The sequence below is a fragment of the Octopus bimaculoides genome, chromosome 22, assembly GCF_046866305.1.
Source record: "Octopus bimaculoides isolate indiv1 chromosome 22, ASM4686630v1, whole genome shotgun sequence".
NCBI lineage: Eukaryota > Metazoa > Mollusca > Cephalopoda > Octopoda > Octopodidae > Octopus > Octopus bimaculoides.
The window spans coordinates 10,445,799-10,470,536 of NC_142949.1; the positions used below are offsets into that span (position 1 = coordinate 10,445,799).

A 24,738-nucleotide genomic window follows, 5' to 3' on the forward strand; every position below is an offset into this window, starting at 1 on the left:
CTCGACTAAAGGCGGTGCTCCAGCATGGCCGCAGTCAAATGACTGAAACAAGTAAAAGAGTAAAAGAGTAAGTACCAATAAGCAACAATTTCATTCCCGGGCAACGCCGGGTGGCTCTGCTAGTATATTATATATACATACAGATATATGTGTTATACAAATGGCACTCGTGCCAGTGACATGTAAAAGCAGCCAAGTGTCCTGCAAATGGCATGTAAAAACACCCATTATACTCTTGGAGTGGTTGGTGTTAGGAAGGGCATCCAACTATTGAAAACCATGCCAAATCAGACAGGTGTCTGGTGCAGTCTTCCAGTGTGCTAGCGCAGTCAAACTGTCCAATCCATGCCAGCATGGACAATGGACGTTAAATGATGATGATGATGATGATGATGATGACACATATAGTGAAGGTGCATAATGGCTCAGTGGTTGGAGCATCAGGCTTGCAATCACAAGGTAGTGAGTTTGATTCCCAGACTGGGCTGTGTGTTGTGTTCTTGAGCAAGACACTTTATTTCACTTAGTGGTCATCCCTTCTTATATGCATGTAATACAATTTTTCTGAATTTTCAGATTTTTTATATGCTAGGCCATTATATTCAATTTATCACCCTCAGTATATAAATACACACACACATATACATGTCTTATCATGTTTGATGCTTTATCCAAAGATTTCTTTTGATTCAACTTTCGTGAGAATGGTCCTGGAGCGTTCTCTTTACATTCCTGCAACTAACTACCACAAGTTTGGTAGCTTACACTTATACATTTGCTAACAAGCATTCCTACAATTTAGAGTTCTATTCCTTTGTTTCCTCACAACTTTCTGAAAAATGCATGTTTTTAAAACAGAATTTTCAAGAAATGCATTTCTGAAGATGTAGACTTTGATTACGTTTGATAAAATAAAAATTAATTTTTGAAGGAGTTTTGAATTATTCTTCTCGACTTTGTTTTCTCATATCTATCTTTTTCTAAAAAAAAAAAAATGTATATTTTAAAATTACATTTTTCAGAAATACGTTTATAGGAATGTAGAGTATGCAATTTTGATGTTTGAAAGATTGAAATCTGGAAATAAAAATTTAAAATTTCTAAAGTTACAGAAATTGGTCGGGAGGGCAGGAATGAGTAAGATCGACCCAAAACTCCCCCAGTTTTTTTTTTTTTTTTTTACATTTTATCAACTTAATGGTAACCGACACCCTCGAAATAATTTTTATACAGAATGTCATTTAAAAATACATATTTTTAAAGAGAGTTGTGAGGAAGCGAAATCAGGAGTGGAGTGCAGCCAAATGATCTAAAACTCTGAGATTTAGATCAAATTAAGAACAGCAGTCTACACCCTCGGAATAATGTCTCTTCAAAATTACATTTAAAAAATATGCATTTCTTATAAAATTATAAAGAAACAGGTGAGGTCCTAAAGTGTAGGTATGCCCCAATTGATAATGAAATTAGGCCACATTAAAAGAGGGAAAGAGAGAGAAAAACAATATTTCAGCAGCCGCTCTTTTCAAATTTCCAATAATTTTTCTTAACATTAAAATAGTATAAATAAATCACAACAGATTGAGATAAAGATCGATCATAACCAAATGGATACAATTATTGTGTGTGTGTGTGTGATAGGATGTTGTTTCTCAATAAATTCTACATCGATGGTTAAGTGCGATCACTGAATTAATTAACCGTCGCAGATATGTTTAATATGTTCGAACGTGATGTAAATTAAAGAAGCCTTGTATCATAACGGAATCGGTGAATGGAAGAAATAAGATATTAAATGCTGTAATTATTATTATCATTATTGTTGTTGTTGTTGTTGTTATTATTATTATTATTATTATTATTATATAAGAATCGCAGCGAAGGAAATCTTGTAATAAATAAATACATCAATAAACAGAAGAAACAGAGAGAGAGAGAGGGAAAGTAGCAGCGATCTACCATTGATTGTTGCAGAGGATTTTTTGAACCGTGACGCAAAACTATTAATGGTCAAAACAATGCGAAAAATATCCAATCTTGTTTGGATATTTTAATGACATGTTTTTTTAAACCTAATTATGGATCAATTAAGAAATACGATTTTTTTTTTCCGTGTAAGAGATAATCCGATATCTTAAATATTTTTTTCATCTAATGAGAGAATGCTACGCAAAAAAAATCAATTTCCTGCAGGTAAATAAATATAGAGACAGGTTTCTGTGATTTGATGGCAATCATGTTTATATTGTAGAGATGTTTAACGAAAAATAACAACAGAAGAACGAAACCTAAAACAGATGAATATATTATGATTGATTTCTCGAAGATGTTTTGACTCAGTAGTTAGTGTATTTCTATAATTTACTATTGTAGTCATTAAGGCAATTTATGATAATATATAATAGACAAGAGGCCAGACCGGCCAGGTAAATTTAAGATGTTACATGAAAAATCAAAGCAGAAGACTAATTAATTAGTGCAATTAAAAAGGAAACTAAAAAAAAAAAATCCAAATATGATTGCGAATTAAGATGTCAAAGAAATAACCAGGTGTTGCTGACCGCATTTTAAAGTGGTTGGAACTACCTCACCATTATTCTACTTTGAACCAAGTGTCATCTATTAAGACAGCACATCTAGCCCTATTATCAATTCTTTCTATTGCATTTCACACCTGATGCTGTAATTCCATAACAACTATGATATTGGACATCTCAGTCTTCTCTTCATCTTTATTTTAAACAACACATTCTAAAGAAGAAGAAAAAAAAACCCAGCATCTTTTTGCTTATTAATTCGAATATGTACTGTTCTTTACGTTGGTTACTCATGTCATCCTATACTTTGACCATAATTGTGTTACTATCTTTGGTAACTATGCCTCCAACAACGGCTTTGAAACATAAGAATCTTACAATTGGTACGATTTTCCCTATGACTGGAGGCTGGGCCGGTGGTAAAGCCTGTCTTCCAGCAGTGAAGATGGCTTTGGACGACATTAATAAAAGACATGATGTTCTTCCTGATTATAACTTAGAGATGGACTACAAAGATAGCCAGGTAAGACCCCAACAGACATTTTTATCTTTAGATTATATATTTATTTCTCGGCTCACTTTTTAAAAATTAAATACAATAAAACGAAAAACACCCCCATCACAGTACTTCATCAATTAACTTTCGATTGAATATATATTTATTTTTATCGTTTATGGTGTTTCTAATGATTTCTTTATAAAAAATATACATTTCTCATTATTATATACGAGAAGCTTCTATGAGGTCGATCGATTTGCTCGAAATAGCAGCGAAATCTTAAAAATCATATCCTCGCCGTCTTAGAAAATGGAAGGTGGAAATACGTTGCATAATGCGGTCCTGGGTACATCTGTATCTAGGAAAAAGATGGAATGGTCACGGCTGAAATGTCTTTGATCATAGGCCTGCTTTCAACAAGGTTGACCTCTGGTTGTACACCCCACCTCAAAAAAACGTTCTCTTAATTGCTTTGCGTAGTTTTGTGAAGGTGTATGGATATGCTATATTACTTTCTCTCTTATTTGGTTATCGATTTTTAATCAATATTCAAAGTCATATTATTTCACCGAGGAAAGCTAAAATTACACACACACACACATATATATATATATATATTGTGATATTATATTATATATAAAAGTTTGTTCAAAACTTAGCCGTCAAAATTAATTTTATTATTGATTTTGTGTGAATCATGACAACGGCGTGTCTACCCCCACTGAGATCAGAAAGAGAGATTTAAGAAAAGAAAAAAAAATCACGAAATGTTGCGTGAAAATATTATTGAGGAGAATGCATGGGAGAGAAAGAGAGAGAGAGAGAGAGAAGAACTGCTGTAGGATAAACAAACAAAAGTCGACAGTTTTACGGTCAAATGCGTGATTAAATAACTTGTATGAAGGTAGGGAAAGTAGCTGTGTCACCAGAAATAATTGCTGAAATGCTGAAAATAGCTGGCGCTGCCGACAGGACGTGCGAGTCACTCACCTTGTCAATCAGGTAGGTAGTCTACAGGTAGGTGTTACATGTAATGAGTGGCAATACTGTATCACAGTTGATTGCAGCAAGGGTCAAGAAGATGCAGTTGGAAGGAGTAATTACAGAGGTGTCGAATTGACGGACAATGTTTATAAACAGTAACGGAAGGAAAAAGAACACAATAGATTAAGTAGAGAATTGACTTAGTCGTGAATATTGGGTAATGACTCATAGAGTATAATCGCAAATACAAGCGGACGAGATGAGGTACCTCTGAAAGATCTCTGGAGTAACATCACTTGTCAGGATGTGAAGCTCGGAGACCAAGGAATCACAATTTGTCCATATAGAGAAGCCGCTATGGACATGTGATCAGGGTGTTGCAGAAATGAATCACAAGTTGGATTCATCAGGTTAAGCCAACTGGTATGAGACTTAGGGGTAGACCAAAAACAAGATGGTTGGATAACATCCGTAGACACCGGCATGGCTGTGTGGTAAGAAGCTTGCTTCCCTACCACATGGTTCCGAGTTCAGTCCCATTGCATGGCACCTTAGACAAGTGTCTTCTACTATAGCCTTGGACCAACCAAAGCCTTTTGAGTGGATTTGGTAGACGGAAACTGAAAGAAGCCCATCGTATATATATATATATATATTACGGAGATGTACTTGCATAGCAAGTGACCTGATCTGAGATCGTGTGCTGGAACGAAAACAATTGCAGCGTGGAAGGTGTTTATAAGCCATTTAAAATAACACACAAAATCCGTTAGATTCACTTCAGCATTTAAATTTAATTTGTTAAAATATTTTCGTCACTTTGAGACCGCAAGCTGTTCACTGACAAAATTGTGCTATATATATATATATATATATATAATCCAAGAGAGTTAGGGGTTGAGGATTCAACCCACTAAGAGATAATATATATCCAATATACTGCTGGGAGGGTACCCAATTATTGTTACACTAGTGTTATACCAAGTGCAATAAGTGGGTGCGGGTAAAAGGTTTTTTTTTTACCCTAAATTTATATAGCAATAAGAATCTGTTTATTTCATAACATGAAATAAACAGATTAATCAACGGAATATAGTGTCTGCAAGTTGATGAGTACCTCATATTCCCCTCCATTTCCTTATTGCTATATATATATATATATATATATATATATATATATATATATATATATATATATTAATTAATAATTAATGATTAAGGCTACTAACAAGCAGTACCGACATGATAATTATAGTAGTCAAAATGACCAAACCACAAATTTTTACTTAAACAATTTCTACTGTTATGGGTAAAATGCATGCTAAGCCACTGATATTATTATAAACAATAATATCCTCATATATATATATATATATATATATATATATATATATATACATATATATAAAGCCCATAAAATGAAGAACAAACACAAGAAAAAACAACAACAATGTGAGGACGTGGCAGTTGCAAAGAATTAGCAGACACTCAGGGAAGGAAAGAAAGGTGGTTTTATGTTTCGAGCAAAGCTCTTCGTCAGAAACAGGAAACAGAGGAAAGTCCAAGAGAAGAGGAAGATGAAGGAAAAAAAATTGCCAATGATTCACATGGGTTACATTTTGTATATATATCTGTGTGTGTGTTTGTCCCTTCATTACTGCTTGACGATCAGTGCTGGTATGTTTACATCCCCATAGCTTAGTGGTTTGGCAAAAGAGACTGTTTGAATGAATACTAGGCTTAAAAAAAAAGCCCTGGGGTCAATTTGTTTGACTAAAACACTTCAAGGTGCTGCTGCAGCATGGCCTCAGTCACATGACTGAAACAAGTAAAAGGAAAGGCAAAGGTCTCAGTTGGTCACACTTGGGAACCCAGCCGAAAAGTGTAATGACAGTTTCTCCTGATAGGGCCCTATGGAGGAAGTGGCTGAGGATTCTACTCCACAACCCTGCCAGGAATAGAGTGGTGGTGGTGGTGGGGGGGGGGGGGCAGAAGCTGGATGGATGGTTTATCGAGCGAAAACATCTAAAGCTCCACAAGGTTCCGGCAGGGGATGGTGGCGAACCCTGCTGTACTCTTCCACCACAACTTTCTCTCACTCTTACTTCCTGTTTCTGTTGTGCCTGTAATTCAAAGGGTCAACCTTGTCACACTGTGTCACGCTGAATATCCCCGAGAACTACGTTAAGGGTACACGTGTCTGTGGAGTGCTCAGCCACTTGCACGTTAATTTCACGAGCAGGCTGTTCCGTTGAGCGGATCAACTGGAACCCTCGACGTCGTAAGCGACGGAGTGCCAGCAACACTGAAATAATCACAGGAGAATTTCTTTGTACTAGCTTTTGTTGATCTGGAGAAGTCCTTTGACTGGACATAGTGTTTTGTAGTCTGGTGGTCATTAAGAAAACCCATGTGTAGATTCAGGCATGGCTGTGTGATTACGAAGTTTACTTCCCAACCGCATGGTTCTGGGTTCAGTTCCACCGTGAGGCACCTTGGGTGAGTGTCTTCTATGGCTCCGCACTGACAAAAGCCTTGTGAGGTGAGTGGATTTAAAGGATGGAAACTGAAAGAAGCCTGTTGTGTGTGTCTTGACATCACATGATTGTTGTAAAGGAGAGTCATGGTTATATAAGCAGTGTCATTCATTTCCAGTGGTCTGCAAAAAACATACCTAACCAGGGTGGGGGATATTACTTAAGCTTGGAAAGTGATGAAGGTTGGCAACAGGAAAGGCATCTGGTCATAGAAAATCTGTCCAATCACAGAAACATGGAAACAGGAACATTAAAATGATGGTAATGATGATGATGGTGAATGGTTTGTGAGAACCACACTAGACATATACAAAAATGCAGTCAGCAGAGTTAGAATTGGTAATGAGTTCAGCAAGGAATTTAGCAGGTGACCATTGTGAAGGCACATGACTCAGTGGTTAGAGCATCAGGTTCACAATCATGAGGTAGTGAGTTCAGTTTCTCAACCAGGCTGCGTGTTGTGTTCTTGAGCAAGACACTTTATTTCACGTTGCTTCAGTTCACTCAGCTGTAGAAATAAATTGCAACATCACTGATGCCAAACTGTATCGGCCTTTGCCTTTCCCTTGGTTAACATCAGTGGCATGGTGATGGGACGCTGGTATGCATGAGTGACTGCTGGTCTTCTACAAACAACCTTGCTCAGACTTGTGCCTCAGAGGGGAACTTTCTTGGTGCAATTTCATGGTCATTTATAACTGAAGAGGGTCTTTATCCTAGCCAACCATCAGGACTTAATTCTCAGCTCCCTACCGTATATCATAGTTTCCTACAGTTTATCAGAGAAGTTTAACCTTTTTGATACTAACATGTCTAGGAGCACATCTGGGAGAACCCCTGGTTTCATGATACAAACTTTCTGTTTTTCAGTAATTTAATTTAAAACCTCACAAGGAATTACACTTTAATGTATAATTTTGTCATTATTAATCTGGTGTTCCAAACACCAGATTGATAATCCTTTCTACTGTCGGCACAAGGCCTGAAATTTTGGGAGAGGAGGCCAGTCGATTAGATTGATCCCAGTACGCAACTGGTACTTAATTTATTGGCCCTGAAAGGATGAAGGACAAAGTTAACCTCGGCGGAATTTGAACTCAGAACATAGCAGCAGATGAAATACCGCTAAGCATTTCGCCTGGCGTGTTAACGATTCTGCCAGCTCGCCACCTTAAACACCAGATTAATAATGACAAGATCATTTTACTAAGAGGTAGCTGTAATTTATCAGAAACATAATAACAAAGCTGTCTGTGGGAACTCCTTTATGCTGATAACCGAGTTCTTAAAATACTATTTATCTTTTATTTGTTTCATTCATTGGACTGTGGCCATGCTGGGGCATTGTCTCCAGAGAATTGGATCAAACAAATCAACACAAATATTTATTTTAGTTTTTTAAGTCTGGTTGTCAAGCAATTGACTGGACAAACACAAAGACACACACACACTCTCGCACACATACACATACATACAATCATGCATGCTCACATACATGCACACAATTGTACATACACAATGGGTTTCTAGACAATTTCCGTTTTCTAAATTGACTCACAAGATACTGGTTGGCCTGGAGCTACAGTAGAAGACACTTGTCCGAGGTGCTGTGCAGTGGGACTGAACCTGAAACCACATGGTATCAAAGCAAGCTTCTTAACTACAGGGCTATCATTTAATGTCCGTTTTCCACACTGGCATGGGTAAGATGGTTTGACAGGGAACCAGTGAGCTTCTGGGCTGCATCGGGTTCCAGTGTCACGTTTGACATGGTTTCTGTGACTGGATGTCCTTTCTAATGCCAAACACTTTATGGAATGTTCTGGGTGCATTTTTTGTGCCACTGGCACTAGTGAGGTCGCCATGTAAATTGCAAGACAAGAAAGAACAGAGAAAGAGAAGGAAAAGGGGGAAAAATCTAAATCTACAAAGAAGAAGTATTTGGGAGGGGAAGATGGAGGTGAGTGGCTGTATGCCAGGTGTGATATGATAGAGGGACAAGCACAGGTATCTTACTGTAGAAGGGATACATGGCTGAAAGAGATAAGAATAAGGTAATGATGAGGTGTTTGAGTAACTCTCAAGGAACAAGGAGGTGAGCAAGAGAGGGGACAGGGACTGTAGATCATGGATCATGGGGAGAGAGGAATGAGTGCATGCTTTCATAGGAGTGTAAGTGTGGAGTGAACAGGTGGAGGCAGAGGTCAGTGTAGAGAGTGGTGAACAAGGGTTGGGGTGCAGATGATGGGAAATACCAGTATGGAGAGGGATATAAAGTGGGAGATATAGGATTGGAGCCGAGAACAGAAATTAGTGGTATCACGTACAAGGTGTAGGAGTTGTCGATAGGGAGTTGTAGGGATACATAAGGGGATGTAGTAGGGGCAGGGGTCATGATGGTAGATATGGGAGGGTATTGAGAATGATAGTAGATAAGAGAAATGTTTAGAATGGAGTATAGCAGAGGGGAGAAAGAGAGCAGTGGCTGAAGGCACAGAAAGGAGGTGATTGGTTGGAATAGTTTGGGGAGATATGTATAAGAAGAAAGGTTCTTTTACGAGATAATTTTGTAATCCTACAGCAGATATTTTGTCATAGTTTTCTATTTGCATAAGGCCTCTATCTCTGTTAATGATAAATATAATATTTCTATATCAGATTTCAGATAATGTATGCTAAGGACAGTTATTATTTTCTGTCTAATCTTTCTAATTCATTCAGTATCCATTTTAGAATATTTTGGTTATAATTATTACTGGAACAAATAGAATACAGTAATCCCTTGCGATATTGTGGTTCACCCATCACGGTTCACCTATTGCACTTTATTATTTAAACTTATGTCGATTTCTCCGTGGTGTAGTTTTGCATTTATAATAAAATAAATATATACAAATTACAAAAATAACGAAAAAAAAATATTCAGTACAGTACTGTTTCTACTTCACGGTTTTTCACCTACCGCAGGAGTTTTTGGAACATAACACCTGCAATAGTCAAGGGATTACTGTATTATCTTGTGTTTAGCCCTGTTTTTTTTAAAGTATTAATCTTCCGAGCCTGTAATATTCCTTTCTAATCCTTTCTTCCATTTGTATCTGCTGTTCTCAGTTTAGTTCATTGATTCCTAAGTATTTGTAAGTCTGTGTTTGCTCAAAGTGAATCATCTCAGATTCTTTCCTGAACATGGTATTCGTGTTCTTAATTAATTTCCTTCTTTTCAAGCTTTTCTTGGTACATTTTACTTATTCAAATTCCATATAAATTCTTTTAGTAGGTCCATGTACTGTTTGTGGAAGTGTTTCTACTTGTTTATCATCTGCAGTGATAGTCCATATACAAAAGAAAGCTGATTTTCTTCCCATAAAATTGCATTCAATTACAAATTTAACACCTTTAAATTTGTTTTAACCCTTTTGCTCATATATTTTCATTGGAATGCACTACTTTTGTTTCAATTAATTTCTAAAACAACGAAGAATTTAGTAAAATAACTTTCTCATTATTAAGCAGGTGTTAGGAACATATGACATGGAATTTTGATGGAAGAATGTCATTTAGATTTTGGTTAGCTTTATTGGAATTTTTTAATGGCAGTAAAAGAATCATCCTCACCACCATAACCACCACCACCAAGTAGGTTTGTATCATAGAAAAAGGGGTGATTTCAGGTGGGTTGGTATTAAAATGGTTAAAGATGTTAGCACCTGGCTAAAAAGGAGAGAGGAATTTCCCTTGGAATATTCATCTTCCAATAGAAAAGGGTTTAGTTTTTAATATTCCTTCCTTTCATCTGTATTGGCAGGATTCTTTACCATTTACTGATAATGTGTTTAACGTATCACTTTATTGTTGGCACTAGCTACTCATGGCTTATGTTTCCAGGATCCATGTGCAGGATATATTGCCAAAACCTTCTGGTAATCAATCCATGCCCTGATCTTTCTTTCTTTCTTTCTCCTTCTACACTCTTTAGTTATGATTTTATTGATCAACAATTGATCTTTACAGCCATAGGGACCTTTGTAGCATCCTGTGAATTTGTTCAGTTTTGCCCAAACTTGTTCAGTATCAGAACATTACTAACTTATGGAGTTCTGTCAAATAGCTGCAGATCTGGCCATCAGCTGATTCCACCATGAAGATCGTAGCCCATCATTTTCTTTTGGTTAGCAAGGGGGAATTTTCTTCATTCTAGTGTCTATGGCAAAAGATATGTGGTAGACATGACTGAACGTACTTCAGACTGACCTTTTCCCTACAGCCAAGACCTCATCATCGTTTTCAAATCTCATTTTAATTAAACAAGAAGGTGAGAGGAGCAGAGAGGGAAGTGATGTTCTGTAGTTAACCTTTTGAAAAGTGGACAAGGGGTATGATTTGAGGAAAATGGGATTGCTTTCAGTTTCTCTTTGTAGGCTGGAGAATACAGCTAGGAGGGGCTGCTTAACCATTGTTGTTGATGTATTCCTCCTCTTCCCCTCCCCTCACTCTCATTACCCTCCCTCATCCTCCCCCTCACCTTCATTACCCTCCCCTCTTTATCATCCTCCTCTTCTTCCTCACCCTCATTACTCTCCCCTCTTCATCACCCTTCTCTTAGCCTCCACTCCCTCCCCAGTCTCTTCCCCCTCTGCCACCACCACCATACTACCAATATACCACGCCGACCTCCGCTGCCACCACCACCACCACTGCCTCCACCGCCGCTGCTATCACCACCACCACCTCTGCCGCCGCCACCACCACCACCACTGCCTCCGCCACCACCACTGCCTCCGCCGCCGCCACCACCACCACCACCACCACTACTGTTGTCTATTATCGTGAGGATCAATATAGCATTAATGTCATATACTGATCTTTTTTTTCTTTCCCTCCATTAAACTTCATCCAACTTGTCAGATTTCCTCCCACAAAGTGAGACAAAACAAAAAGAAAAATTTAAAAAATGAAAAAAAATGGGAAAGAGAAAAAAAATTCCTGAGAACGAAATGTTGTTTCTTTAATGTCAACTAAAGATATTCTGCAATGACAAGTGCAGAAATTATGTTTTGATTTGGATTGGAACAAGATAAAAAGATTTAATAAAATGTTAAGAACATCCATTTAATTATTATCAGTGTGACTTTTAAAACTGAGATGATAATCTTAATCTGGGAAATATATTTTACTGAGCTTTACTTGGAAAATGTTTTTAATGGCAGAAAAAGAATCAATATTATCAACATCATCATCATATCATCATCATCATTGTCACCACCACCACCACCACCACCACCACCACTATCGTCATCATCATATCATCATCAACATTGTCACCACCACTACCATTGTCACTACCACCACAACCACCACCACCACCATCATCATCAACATTGTTATTACCACCACCACCACCACCACTACCATCAGCACCACTGCCACCACCGCCACCACCACCACCACCACTACCATCAGCACCACTGCCACAGCTGCCGCCGCCACCACCACAACCACCACCACCACCATCATCATCAACATTGTTATTACCACCACCGCCACCACCACTACCATCAGCACCACTGCCGCCACCACCACCACCACCACTACCATCAGCACCACTGACACAACCGCCGCCACCACCACCACTAGCACTACCACCACAACTACCACCACTACCACCATCATCATCAACATTGTCATTACCACCACTACCATCAGCACCACTGCCACAGCTGCCGCCGCCACCACCACCACTAGCACTACCACCAGCATCAGCACCACCACCCTCACCACCACTAAATGTCCATGTTCCCTGCCAGCATCTGTTGAACAGTTTGATAGGATCTAATGTAGTTCCAAAGAACTACATTATGCTCCATTCGTCTGCTTTGGCATTGCTTTTGTGGCTTGATGCCTTCCTAATGCCAACCATTTTACTGTATGATGGGGGTTACTTTATTTCGTAGCACCTGCGTTATTGAGATCATAATGAAGTTTGGAAGATTACAAACCTCAAGGTAGGGAGCTTTATGCTATAAGATTAGGGGTTAAAATATGTGTGTTTTTGTGTTGGTGTGTGTGTGTGTGTGTGTGTGTGCCTGTGTATCTGAAAGGAGTGTCAATGGGAAAAAGAAGGAAAGGTGAAAGAAGAAAATTGTGTTTACAGCTGGTCAGTTCTTTCAATGACAAGTTTATTCTTGACCTTTTAAAAATGGCAAAACCAGGTGGCATTGTTTGGAAGAAAGTTGTTTCTTCCAAACAATGCCACCTGGTTTTGCCATTTTTAAAAGGTCAAGAATAAACTTGTTATTGAAAGAACTGACCAGCTGTAAACACAATTTTCTTCTTTCACCTTTCCTTCTTTTTCCCATTGACACTCCTTTCAGATACACAGACACATACACACACACACACCAACACAAAAACACTCACACACACACACTCTCTCTCTCACTTTTCCCTCCATTCCTCACCCTCTTTTACTATCCTATATCTCTCTCTCCACCCCTACACATTTAATAATACTATCAAAAGAGACATCCTCTGAAAGTGAAATCATATTTGAAAAACCTACAAAAATAGGTGCAAGCGCTAATATTTATAAAACATGTGACATATTAATAAAAACCTGTAAATGTACAACCATCCAAATATCTGAGTACCTTATTATTTTTTCTAATATATAATTCCTGTACCTCACCTCCAAACCTTCCAATATATATATATATATATATATATATATATGTGTGTGTGTATATTATATATATGTATATATATACATACATCTATATTATATATACATATATATATATTTATATATATGACGGGCTTCTTTCAGTTTCCATCTAATAAATCCATTCACAAGGCTTTGGTTGGCTCGAGGCTATAGTAGAAGACACTTGTTCAAGGTGTCACACAGTGATACTGAACCCAGAACCATGTGGTTAGGAAGCAAGCTTCTTGCCACACAGCCATATATAAATGAATGAAAAAAAAAAAGAATTAAATGGTCAAAGAAAAAAAGCTAAAAGAATCACATTTGAAGTGAGACAGGGATTTCTACTTGGGTCAAATTGGCTGAGTGACCTCTGAGGCCACTGATCCCCAGCATGAAGCTTGAGTTTCAAGACTTAGCAATCCTGTTTCAGTTCTTAGACATTTGCAATTGTGAAATCTTCCTCTTACAAACCAGATAGACATAGCCATGGCAGTGTGGTTAAACAGTTCGTTTTTCAATCACCTTGTCTTGGGTTCGGTCTCACTGCATGACATTTTGGGTAAGTGTCTTCCATTATAGCCTCAGGCCAACCACTGCTGGCCAGTATCTTATGAATGAGATTGGTCCGTGGAATTTGTGAGAAAGCCTGTTGTGCATGTTTGCGTGTGTGTGTGTGTGTGTGTGTGTCTCTGAAAGCATATTTTGTATATGTGTGTGTATGAAAGCCTGTTTTATGTATGTTTGTGTATAAAAAACTATTTTGTATAGTTATGTTTGTCTGTGAGAAAGCTTATTTTGTGTGTGTGTGGGTGTCTGTATGTGTGTGTGTATATATGTGTGTTTGTAAAAGCATCTTTGTGTATGTGTGTATCTGTGTAAAAGCCTGTTTTCTGTGTGTGTGTATGTGTGTCGGTAAAAGCCTATTTGTGTGTGTGTGTATCTGTGAAAGCCTGTTTTGTGTGTGTGCGTGTATGAAAGCTTATTTTGTGTGTGTGTGTGTTTGTGTGTGTGGCTACCAGTGTGTTCTGTTTTGTGTGTCTGTCTGTCACTTTGTATGCCTGTCCATCTGCCAGCCTCTTCATATGTCTTTGCATTTTTCATCCACAACTTAACAATGAGATAAATATTAATCACTAAAATAAGGACCTGATTAAAAAAAAAAAAATCTATAATAAATGTGAAATTCTGTCTGTCCATTCGTCTGTTTGGGACCCCTGTATCTCAGTCTACATTTGCTCTACATAGACATATTATACCTTTTTGGAATCAGGATGATCCCAGGATTGAAAATCTACCCTTAATTTACTTCTTGAGTATCCAGCATTATGATCAGATCTTGATGAGGATTTCTTATAAGCTAACAGTTAAAAATTCAAATTTTAAAAGAACCCCCCAAATTTGTGAACTTCCAAGTTTTTCATTTAAACTGAATTTAAAGCAATACCATATTGGTAGGGTACCAATAAATGCTTTATTATCATTGCTTTCTTTAGTTTTGGGCCAGAGGCCCAATTAGCCCTCCACAGGAGCTAGCTTAACAGTCTGCATGGAGTGTGGCTTTTAAGCATGTACATATATAAGTACCAGAGTTGATATGAAAACTAAAACAAAAACCCTTCAAGGCAATATCCCAGCATGGCCACGATCTTATGATGAAAACTGGTAAAAGACTTAAAGAATATTTTACTGTATTTGATGGCCTATAAGACACACAAGTGCATAGGATGCACCCTAGCCTAGGCTATACTTTTGTAAGATAAACTACCACTAAAATAATATTTTAATTCCTCCACTTACCTGTATAACTTTGTTATTACTAGTAATTCTAAGCAATTTACTGCAACCATATTCGATATAAACATACCGTAGGCAATTGTTCACCAATAGATGGCGGCACATGTTTTGTAGACGTACATACTGTTTTGAGTGAGTTTTGAGCCTACATTGATTGCATTGGATGCAGGGGGATTTTTAAAACCATTTTTGGATAAAAAAGGTGCGTCTTATATGCCATCAAATACGGTAATTATTGACAAGATGAATGCTTGGTTGCAGCAGACTCCAGGAATATTGTTGCACTTCTTTTCTATTGAATTTACAATAAATTTTGTTTGGTTTTTTTTTTAGTGTATGCCTGGTCTTGGAACTAAAGTTCTCTATGAGTTGCTCTACAATCCACCAACCAAAATCCTTGTTTTAACTGGCTGTAGCATTGTTTCAACATTTGTAGCAGAAGCGGCCAAAATGTGGAACCTTGTTGTTGTAAGTTTTAACCTTGCTACCACTTTATGTAACACCATCATCATCATCATCATCATCATCGTTTAACGTCCACTTTCCATGCTCGCATGGGTTGGACGATTTGACTGAGGACTGGTGAACCAGATGGCTGCACCAGGCTCCAATCTGATCTGGCAGAGTTTCTACAGCTGGATGCCCTTCCTAATGCCAACCACTCCGAGAGTGTAGTGGGTACTTTTACATGCCACTGGCACGAGAGCCAGTCAGTGACATATATATATTTACAACTGAAATAATGAAACATACTTGTAATTATTATGAAAAACAAAACAAAAAAAGAAAAAAAAAAGAACTACCTGTTAATTGATATGAACACCATAAAGGTCAATTTTGCCTTTAATCCTTTTGGGGTTAATAAAATAAGTACCTGTCGAGCACTGGGGTTGATGAAATTCACTAGTCCCTTCCCATCAAAATTTCAAGCCTTGTGCTTATCGTAAAAAGAATTATTATTATTGTTATTATTGAGTGAGAGCACAGTGCATGCCATCAAAGTGACACTGGGGTAAAATATACAAAGCCCAGTATACCCATAATGACTACCTGTTTGATAAGGGTACACCAGGCACATGCATCACAATCATATGTGCATGACATGGTGATCTCATATCAAGATAAACAGTGCATGACCTTGCAGGTGGGGTCCAGTTAGAATTTTCTTCAGGTCGAGTAGCCCATCCCACTCAAAAGGTCCCTGAATAAGGGTTGTTTAAGGATGTTGAATGAAACACCCATGTTTCCGAAGTTGAATTATCTAAACCAAGAGAATTCCTCTCAACGCATGGCTATAATGTTCCCCCACTACTTCTGTTTGTGATCAGAGATGCACATATCGTCAGCCACTAAGGGACATGCTCAACTGGTTAAGGTCAAACAACTGACAAACAAATCCATGGTACTGAGCAGAATATTTGCTGTAGTCCATCTTTTATACCAAGACAAAACAATGTACATGATAACACTTCCAATCAGTTAAGATCAGAAGCCACGAGAGCCACTGCCTGGTACTACACCAAGGCATTTATTATTATTATTGGAGAACGAAAGAACAATGCATGGCATCAAAGTGACACTGGGGTACAAATATATGAAGCCCAATATACTCAGCATGACTACCCGTCTGATTAGGGTACACCAGGCACATGCATCACAACCATATGTGCGCAACATGGTGATCTCACATCAAGATAAACAACGCATGACCTTGCAGGTGGGGCCCAGTTAGAATTTTCTTCAGGTTTTTGGAGGGCCCATGTAACAAAATAGTTAATCAAGGGCCCCTAAAAAAATCTTGCTTTAGGTGTATGTATTACAAGAAACAGCTAAGTTCCTTTCTCCACCATTTTATGTAGTTCAACCTACATGAGTGAACATGTGAAAAACAAAATAGGAATTTTGAAAGAAATTTCTATAAAACTAGTTTTTAAACATCAAATGGCTTTGGGAGTCCACCTGAATAAAATAGTAACCAAAGGGGTCGACAAATGAAAAAAATGGTTGAAAACCTCTAAATCATTATTATTGCTACACGATAATTTGTTACATTTCTAGAAACTTCCATACCTAGCTTTTTCTGAATTCATGTGTAACAGTTGGAAACTATGTTCTCTGTCTGTCTTTCTCTCTCACACTCATATATACACACATACATACACAAACACACACACCTGTTTGTTTGTTGCTTTCATTGCTTCTTACTTCTTTCAATATTTGCAGCTTGCTTATGGTGCCAGTTCTCCAGCTTTGTCCAATCGAGATCGATTTCCAACATTTTTTCGGACTCATCCTTCAGCTACGCTGCATAATCCAACACGAGTAAAGTTATTCCAGCGCTATAAATGGAAACGAATTGCTACCATCCAAGTGTCTCTTGAAGTATTTACTTCTGTAAGTTATAATTTATAATTTCCTTTCCTTACAAAACAATAAAGTTGCATGTATTTCGAAACATTGGCTCCCGAGTCTCATTTTCCATCTTATCTCAAGTTCACATGGGCAGCCCTCAACTTTTTCCATGAAAGGGTTTTTTTCAACCCAACATTTCCATGCTATTTATATATTGCTTTATTTGCTTTGAGGCATGCCATTAATAAAGAAAAAAAAAAGATAAAGAAATAATTTATTCTCAAACACATGATAATGCTAATACAGTAGCATTAACAGGATAAATTATCCATATATTGCAGAAAAAAATCGTTACCGGCCAGCCATGTGACTCGGACTCACATCCCTATGATTACGTGTCAAGTGCTTTACCTTTAAGCTAAACTACCAAGTAACAAATTGCTCTGCAATTTTAGGATTTATAAATTTGTTACTGGGCAGTTTAGCTTACAGGTAAAGTACTTGATGCGTAATCACAGGGATGTGAGTTCAAGTCTCATGGCTGGCTGGTAATGATTTTTGTCTGCAATATGTGGATAGTTTATCCTGTTCATGCTTTTGTATTAGCATCATCCTGCGTTTGAAAATAAATTATTTCTGTACCTTTCAATACATCTCAACGCTTCTAAAGCAAAGTTTGTTTGCTTTCATTGTAAGTTGAGTTTAAAAAAAAAAATTCAAATTCTCTCAAGGTTTGTAAATTCTTATGTAAACAACATAATAAACTTTGTATAAACTGGTAACAATAAACTTTGAAGGATTAATCTGGTCTAATGGTAGACCATCTGTCATGTTTACAGAAAATGAGGGTTCATGCCCCACGGGTAGCCTTTGATTTTATCTAGCCAAAAGATTTTTTTAACCCAATATTTTCATGCAATTATTCATAGCTTTATCTGCTTTGAGCTCCACCATTAGCAAAAAAAAACTTAATTTTGATATGAGTACCATATTATTTTTCCACTCTATCATATGTGAGGCAAGGATCATGGTGGTTTTTGCCATCATGCTGGTGCCATGTAAAAGGCTGGTGCCACATAAAAGCACCAAGTACACTCTGTAAAGTCGTTGGCATTAGGAAGGCCATTCAGCTGTAGAAACCTGGCTAAATCAGACAATTGATGCAGCTCTCTGTCTTGCCAGCTTTTGTTAAACTGTCCAACCCATGCCAGCATGGAAAATGGTCGTTAAATGATGATGATGATGAGGAGGAGGAGGATGTCCCACTGGCATATCATTTGGTACCTTCTGTTTTAGCTAATTTCTGTTTTCTCAGTCTTCTGTTTTTATCTCATTACACAGTGAAACTCTGCATGATATAAATGTGGAAATCAAAAAAAAAAAAAAATTTTTTATTTATAAAATACATAAAAAAAATATGTTCTAGTGCACACAATCACATCCCTAAGCAAGTGACAGCTCCCAAAGTCTCATAGATAAGAAATAATGAGATGACTCACTGAAGGGGCAGGTATTTCTGGCAAACATATCACTATGACCCTCTGGGTGGTTGTGTGGTTGCTAACATGTTACCATATTTGATACTTTGTAAGATGAACTTTTTTTCACTAAATATGTCTCAAAAAATAACCCTGAGTTAGTGTGGTGGAGTGGGGTGGTGGTGGTGGCGGCGGTGTTGACATTCCATTCATGTTTTCTGTTGTTTGTTGTTGGGAATAATAAACCTCCTCACTCCACCACATTACTCAACCTGATGACTTAAGATAGAGTGAGAAGGTAAAAAAGGATACAGATAGGCGCAGGAGTGGCTGTGTGGTAAGTAGCTTGTTTACCAACCACATGGTTCCAGGTTCAATCCAACTACGTGGCAGCTTGGGAAAGTGTCTTCTACTATAGCCTCGGGCTGACCAAAGCCTTGTGAGTGGATTTGGTAGACGGAAACTGAAAGAAGCCCGTCGTATATATGTATATATGTATGTGTGTGTATGTATTTGTGTGTCTGTGTTTGTCCCCCCAACATCGCTTGACAACCGATGCTGGTGTGTTTACGTCCCCCGTAACTTAGCGGTTCAGCAAAAGAAACCGATAGAATAAGTACTAGGCTTACAAAGAATAAGTCCTGGGGTCGATTTGCTCGACTAAAGGCGGTGCTCCAGCATGGCCACAGTAAAATGACTGAAACAAGTAAAAGAGTAAAAAGAGTATACAAACCGTATAGTACATGAATCCACATACACACATTTAGTTTGAAGGTGTCCGTGTTAACATGATTGTTATTGTCAAGAGCTGAGCTTCTAAAAAGTGAATGTCTATTTGCATGTTATATAATGAGAATAAGTCTCTGTTCAATCTGGTTCTGAGGAAACTGCATTGATGATCACTGATGTGTGAAACAAAGTCTAAATGAAAGAGGAAGTAGTCGTCAACTGTTTCAATCACTTCTGGGATATATAAGGCAATAAGAATAGTAACTGTTTAAGCAATAGGACAGTAAACTGGGTGGGATAGTGTGGTGACCTTCATTGTACTGAGAATACATGCTCAAGTGTTTTCATAAGTCAGGAGGTTTGTGAGTTTTTTGATTACAATTTAGGCTGAAAGGGATTGCTTTGAATAAACAGGATAATGTGAGCAGCTTTGATATTTAACAAAGATTCGCAAAAATAAAGTTTTTAAAAATTCAGACATCAACCATGAAATAATGTGTGTGTGTGTGTGTGTGTATATATGTATATACATACATATATATATATATATATACACACACACACATATATATATATATATATATATATATATATATGTACATATATATGTATATATATATATATATATATGTAGGGAGAATTCACAAAAAAACAAAAGACGAAGACAGGTGGTGTAGAAAACAAACTGATGTATTAGTATAACACTCGGGAATTGAAAAAATCTTTAACGTTTCAAGCCTACGCTCTTCCACAGAAAGGAACACAGAAAGAAACAAGGAGAAAAACAATGTGTGTAGTGGCTAGTGATCTGTACATGCATACACATACATATTAGGTCATCCCATAAGTTCTGTCTGAATTTTGAATAAAGAAAACAAGTGATCAAATGTTATATATAATTGAAATTTAATCATCAATGTACTTTCCCTGATTATCTATGACTTCCTTCCATCTATTTACAAGCTTTTTAATCCCATCAATGTAAAACTCCTTTGGCTTCAAAGCGAAGAACTCTGAAATGTCAGTTTCGACCTCTTCCTGGCTTGCGAAAGTTATGTCCCCCAAATGATTCTGTAAACTATGAAACAAATGGTAGTCTGAAGGAACAAGGTCGGGAGAATAAGGTGGATGAGGAATTTTTGCTTAATGATCTATGCATTTTATGCACAGCTGTTGTAGAAACAGCTGTAAGAGACTTTATGCCCGATTTCTTAATCCCTTGTTTACTTTAACTACTCTGCAATTATGTTTGTATTATAAATTACATGCTTTAAAGTGATACATGTTTTGCTTGTTCATTCTTTATATATATATACATAAACTGTAAACATTGACAATATTTGTCATTTCAGACAATCGACGATTTAGAGAGAAAAGTCAAGGAAGCCAATATCGACATTGCTGTACGTCAAAGTTTCTTGACTGATCCAACGAATGCCGTTAAAAATTTAAAGGTAATGATGGTGATGACGATGACGACGTTGATGATTTTTTTAATATCAAAAGTTAACTATTGATAGCTTAATACGGGAGCGCAGGGCAATTAACATTTCATACATGAATCTGAGAGTGCAATTGAAATATTGTCTTATGAGGGATGAGTGTTTAAAAAATGTTCAGATTGATGGTGAAGTGAACACAAGGATAGCAAAAGCCTTATCTCTGCCTTAGGATGTTTTCATCCTAATGTTCTGGGAAAGACCTGGCTTGACTATGAAGACAAAACTCAATATATACAAAGCTGTTGTAGTTACTAGATTCATTTATGGATGAGAAACCTGGACAGGTTACTAGAGACATACAAAACCAAAAAGCTTAGCCAAAAATTCACAACAGCAGAAGGCCAGGTAAAATTCCTAATCCTCCTATGCTTGGGAGAGCTAATATGTCAAATATGTATGCTTTGCTAAGTAAGTTTAGGAGGCGCAATGGCCCAGTGGTTAGGGCAGCGGACTCGTGGTCAGAGGATCATGGTTTCGATTCTCAGACCGGGCGTTGTGAGTGTTTATTGAGCGAAAACACCTAAAGCTCCACGAGGCTCTGGCAGGGGATGGTGGCGAACCCTGCTGTACTCTTTCACCACAACTTTCTCTCACTCTTTCTTCCTGTTTCTGTTGTACCTGTAATTCAAAGGGGTCAGCCTTGTCACACTCTGTGTCACGCTGAATATCCCCGAGAACTACGTTAAGGGTACACGTGTCTGTGGAGTGCTCAGCCACTTGCATGTTAATTTCACGAGCAGGCTGTTCCGTTGATCGGATCAACTGGAACCCTCGACGTCGTAAGCGACGGAGTGCCAACAACAAGCTAAGTAAGTTCCAGCTGCAGTAGACTGGACATGTAATGTGTATGCCTGACCCCAGACTCCTAAACAGATTTTCTTTGGTGAATTAGTAGTTAGCTCTTGGTCATGTGGTGGATTAAAGAGAAGATACAAAGTCACTCTGAAGATGACCTTGTTAATGTGTAACTTAGAAGAATCTCCTTGGGAACCTCTTGCTCAACATTGCATTGTTTACTGTGGAATAGTGCTGGCTGGTATGGGCAACGGTCAGTTTTCCATAAATAACCTTGTTAAGAAACTTTCCTAGAGCAGAAACTCACAGGATGGTCACAACCGAGAGGAGTTGAGACTAGTTTATGAAGTGTGATGTGAGATGTGACTAAAAAGTAGCAACTATTTCAAACATAAAGCAACGAATGTTAAACCATTGCTGATAGTTTTGATTGTGGCAAACTCTGTTGCTGTCATTTGTGAAGTCACCATTAGTAGCGACACCACAGCATCATCCAAATGTTATATCTAATCCTGTTACCAGAATCCCCGCTTGCCCTTAGACAAGTTATTTAACTATTTATGTGTCTGTTATTCATATTGGGTTAAAAAAGATATCTTTTCTATTTCACTGTTAAGAAGGTGTTATTTATAAATATCTGTCTATAAAAGACATTTGCTTTAATCCATTTGTTACAATGTTTCTACTGAAATATTCTTCCTTCGTTTGCATTGATTTTGAAAATAAGAAAGAATTTGGTAAAATAACTTTGTCATGATTAAGCTAATGTTTGAAACATAAATTAACAAGAAATTTTGATGGAGAGCTTTAATTTAGATCACATCAACCCTTTTCTTATCATACTTCTGCTTGTTTCAATTAATTTTAAGTAATTGATAACAACCACTCATACACCTATGTGTACATAGTTCTAATTATTCCGTTTTTCTCTATTACAGAGGCAGGATGCTCGTATCATCGTTGGAGTTTTTTATGAAGATATGGCCAGAAGGGTCTTCTGTCAAGTACGTAAAGATTATATATAATTTAAACTAATAATTTTTCCTTAAGGATTCACCCTCAGTGATTCAATTATATATTCACCTAACTCATGCTAACATGGGAAAACAAATGTAAAACCCGAATCTTTATCTAGTTGCTTTATATACTTACACGTCCTCATCAACAATCCCAAGATATTAGTGACTGTGAGAATCTCAGTCTCATCTGGTGATAGATTTTTCTTCCTTGACAATATCCGAGGTGGCTCATATAAAGATGTTGATGTATGTGTATATGTCTTGTGTATGTTAGGTTCTGTGAAGGGTCAATGTTATAAAACTATGATCCTTATATGTGAGATTAGTTTGGACATTGTTATGCCAGAGGAGTCTGTTTCTTGTTTTTGCATATTTTCTTTTGTTATTTATTAAGATACTGTATAACAATAACTATATGCATCTCAGATTTATCACCACCGTTTTATTATTATTATTATTATTAGTTTGTCAGACTCACCTTTCCACAGCTTGTCTCTTTGACTGACCTGCAATCTTGGATCAAGCGTAGACCGAGAAAGGGCACTTGGCACCTCGAGTGCTGTCAAGAACTCACGGCCCTCTGCCAGGCGGGCAATGTGATCGGTAGTAGCTCCACTCTAGCGTTCTATAGAGGGTTATTGGAGGAAAAGTGTGATGACAGTCTCGGGGAAATTCCAAAATTTCAGGTCTTGTGCCTTTATTATTATTATTATTGTTATTATTATTATTATTATCATTATTATTATTATTATTAAGGTGGTGAGCTGGCATAAATGTTAGCACGCTGGACAAAAGGCTTAGTGGCATTTCATCTCTCTTTACGTTCTGAGTTCAAATTCTGCAATAGTCAGCTTCGCCTTCCATCCTTTCGGGGTCAATAAAATAAGTACCAGTTGAGCACTGGGGTGGTGGTGGTGGTGATGTGTTTACTTCTCCACCCCTTTCACATAATTTTATTTGATTTTGAAAATGAACAATCTGGTGTGTTTATTTGAATGGCCCATCAAGTTTGGGGTGGAGGCAGTTGTACGAAAGAAGGGTTTGGTGCAGTAGAACAGGTCGTTGTTGTTGTTGAACATTTATTTTTCGAAGGAAATTGACAAATCTTGTTATTTTCTTCATCAATATTGTTTTCTCAACTAATTTTCTTACTCCACCTCTTCATAAACAAGACTGGATGCTAAAATTCAAATTTGTCAGGAAGGATTTCCTTTGACTCTGTTAAATTTCTAGATTTTGTATAATAGTTAGTTTTCTAAATTGATCTTTCATTTGGATAGAAAAAAACAAAAAAACCCTGCCATGTGCTGTTTTGAAGAGAATTTTTACTGTCTTCACTGGCTATTTTTATTTTTAAAGAAATGGTTAAATCCTCTGACTTTATATTTCTTCATTATTCCAGTGAAAGATTAATTTTGTTATTACAAAGGAAAAATTACAACGTTTAACTTAATGTAAATTATTCTTACATTTAAAAAAAAAATTATTTGCAATTTTTTCCTAATTTCTTTTTATTTTATTTGAAATTTCACAAAAATGTTTGTACCCTTAACCCTTTAGTGTTCAGATTATTCTATCAGACATAATGCTTCTTGATTCACATTGATTTGAATTAATCATGCATTATCTCATCTTCAAGATCTTGATGGTGTAATTACTTAATGTAGAATAACATTGTAGGGTAGGTGTGAGAGCCTGGATCTGGTCAGTTTGAACATAAAACAGATTAAATATTTTGGCCGGATATAGCCGGTTTAAATACTAAAGGGTTAAATCTGTATTTTTATTTCACATGTTTGTTAGCAGACT

General features: G+C 37.2%; 1 protein-coding gene across 2 annotated transcripts in view; it reads left to right on the top strand.

Annotated features, from left to right (window-relative positions):
- Positions 1-2,181: 2,181 nt before the first annotated feature.
- LOC106872098 (gamma-aminobutyric acid type B receptor subunit 1) overlaps positions 2,182-24,738 on the top strand; it is a 53,464-nt gene continuing 30,907 nt past the window's right edge. Inside the window, exons 1-5 of one of the 2 annotated variants that reach the window (XM_089339702.1) lie at positions 2,182-3,060; positions 15,388-15,522; positions 17,278-17,448; positions 20,966-21,067; positions 22,849-22,914. In XM_089339702.1, the coding sequence (XP_089195828.1) occupies positions 2,803-3,060; positions 15,388-15,522; positions 17,278-17,448; positions 20,966-21,067; positions 22,849-22,914 (732 nt within the window). In that variant the 5' untranslated portion in view covers positions 2,182-2,802. Of the gene's footprint in view, positions 3,061-4,019; positions 4,039-15,387; positions 15,523-17,277; positions 17,449-20,965; positions 21,068-22,848; positions 22,915-24,738 lie in introns of those variants that run through there. The other variant, XM_089339703.1, reaches the window with a different exon arrangement.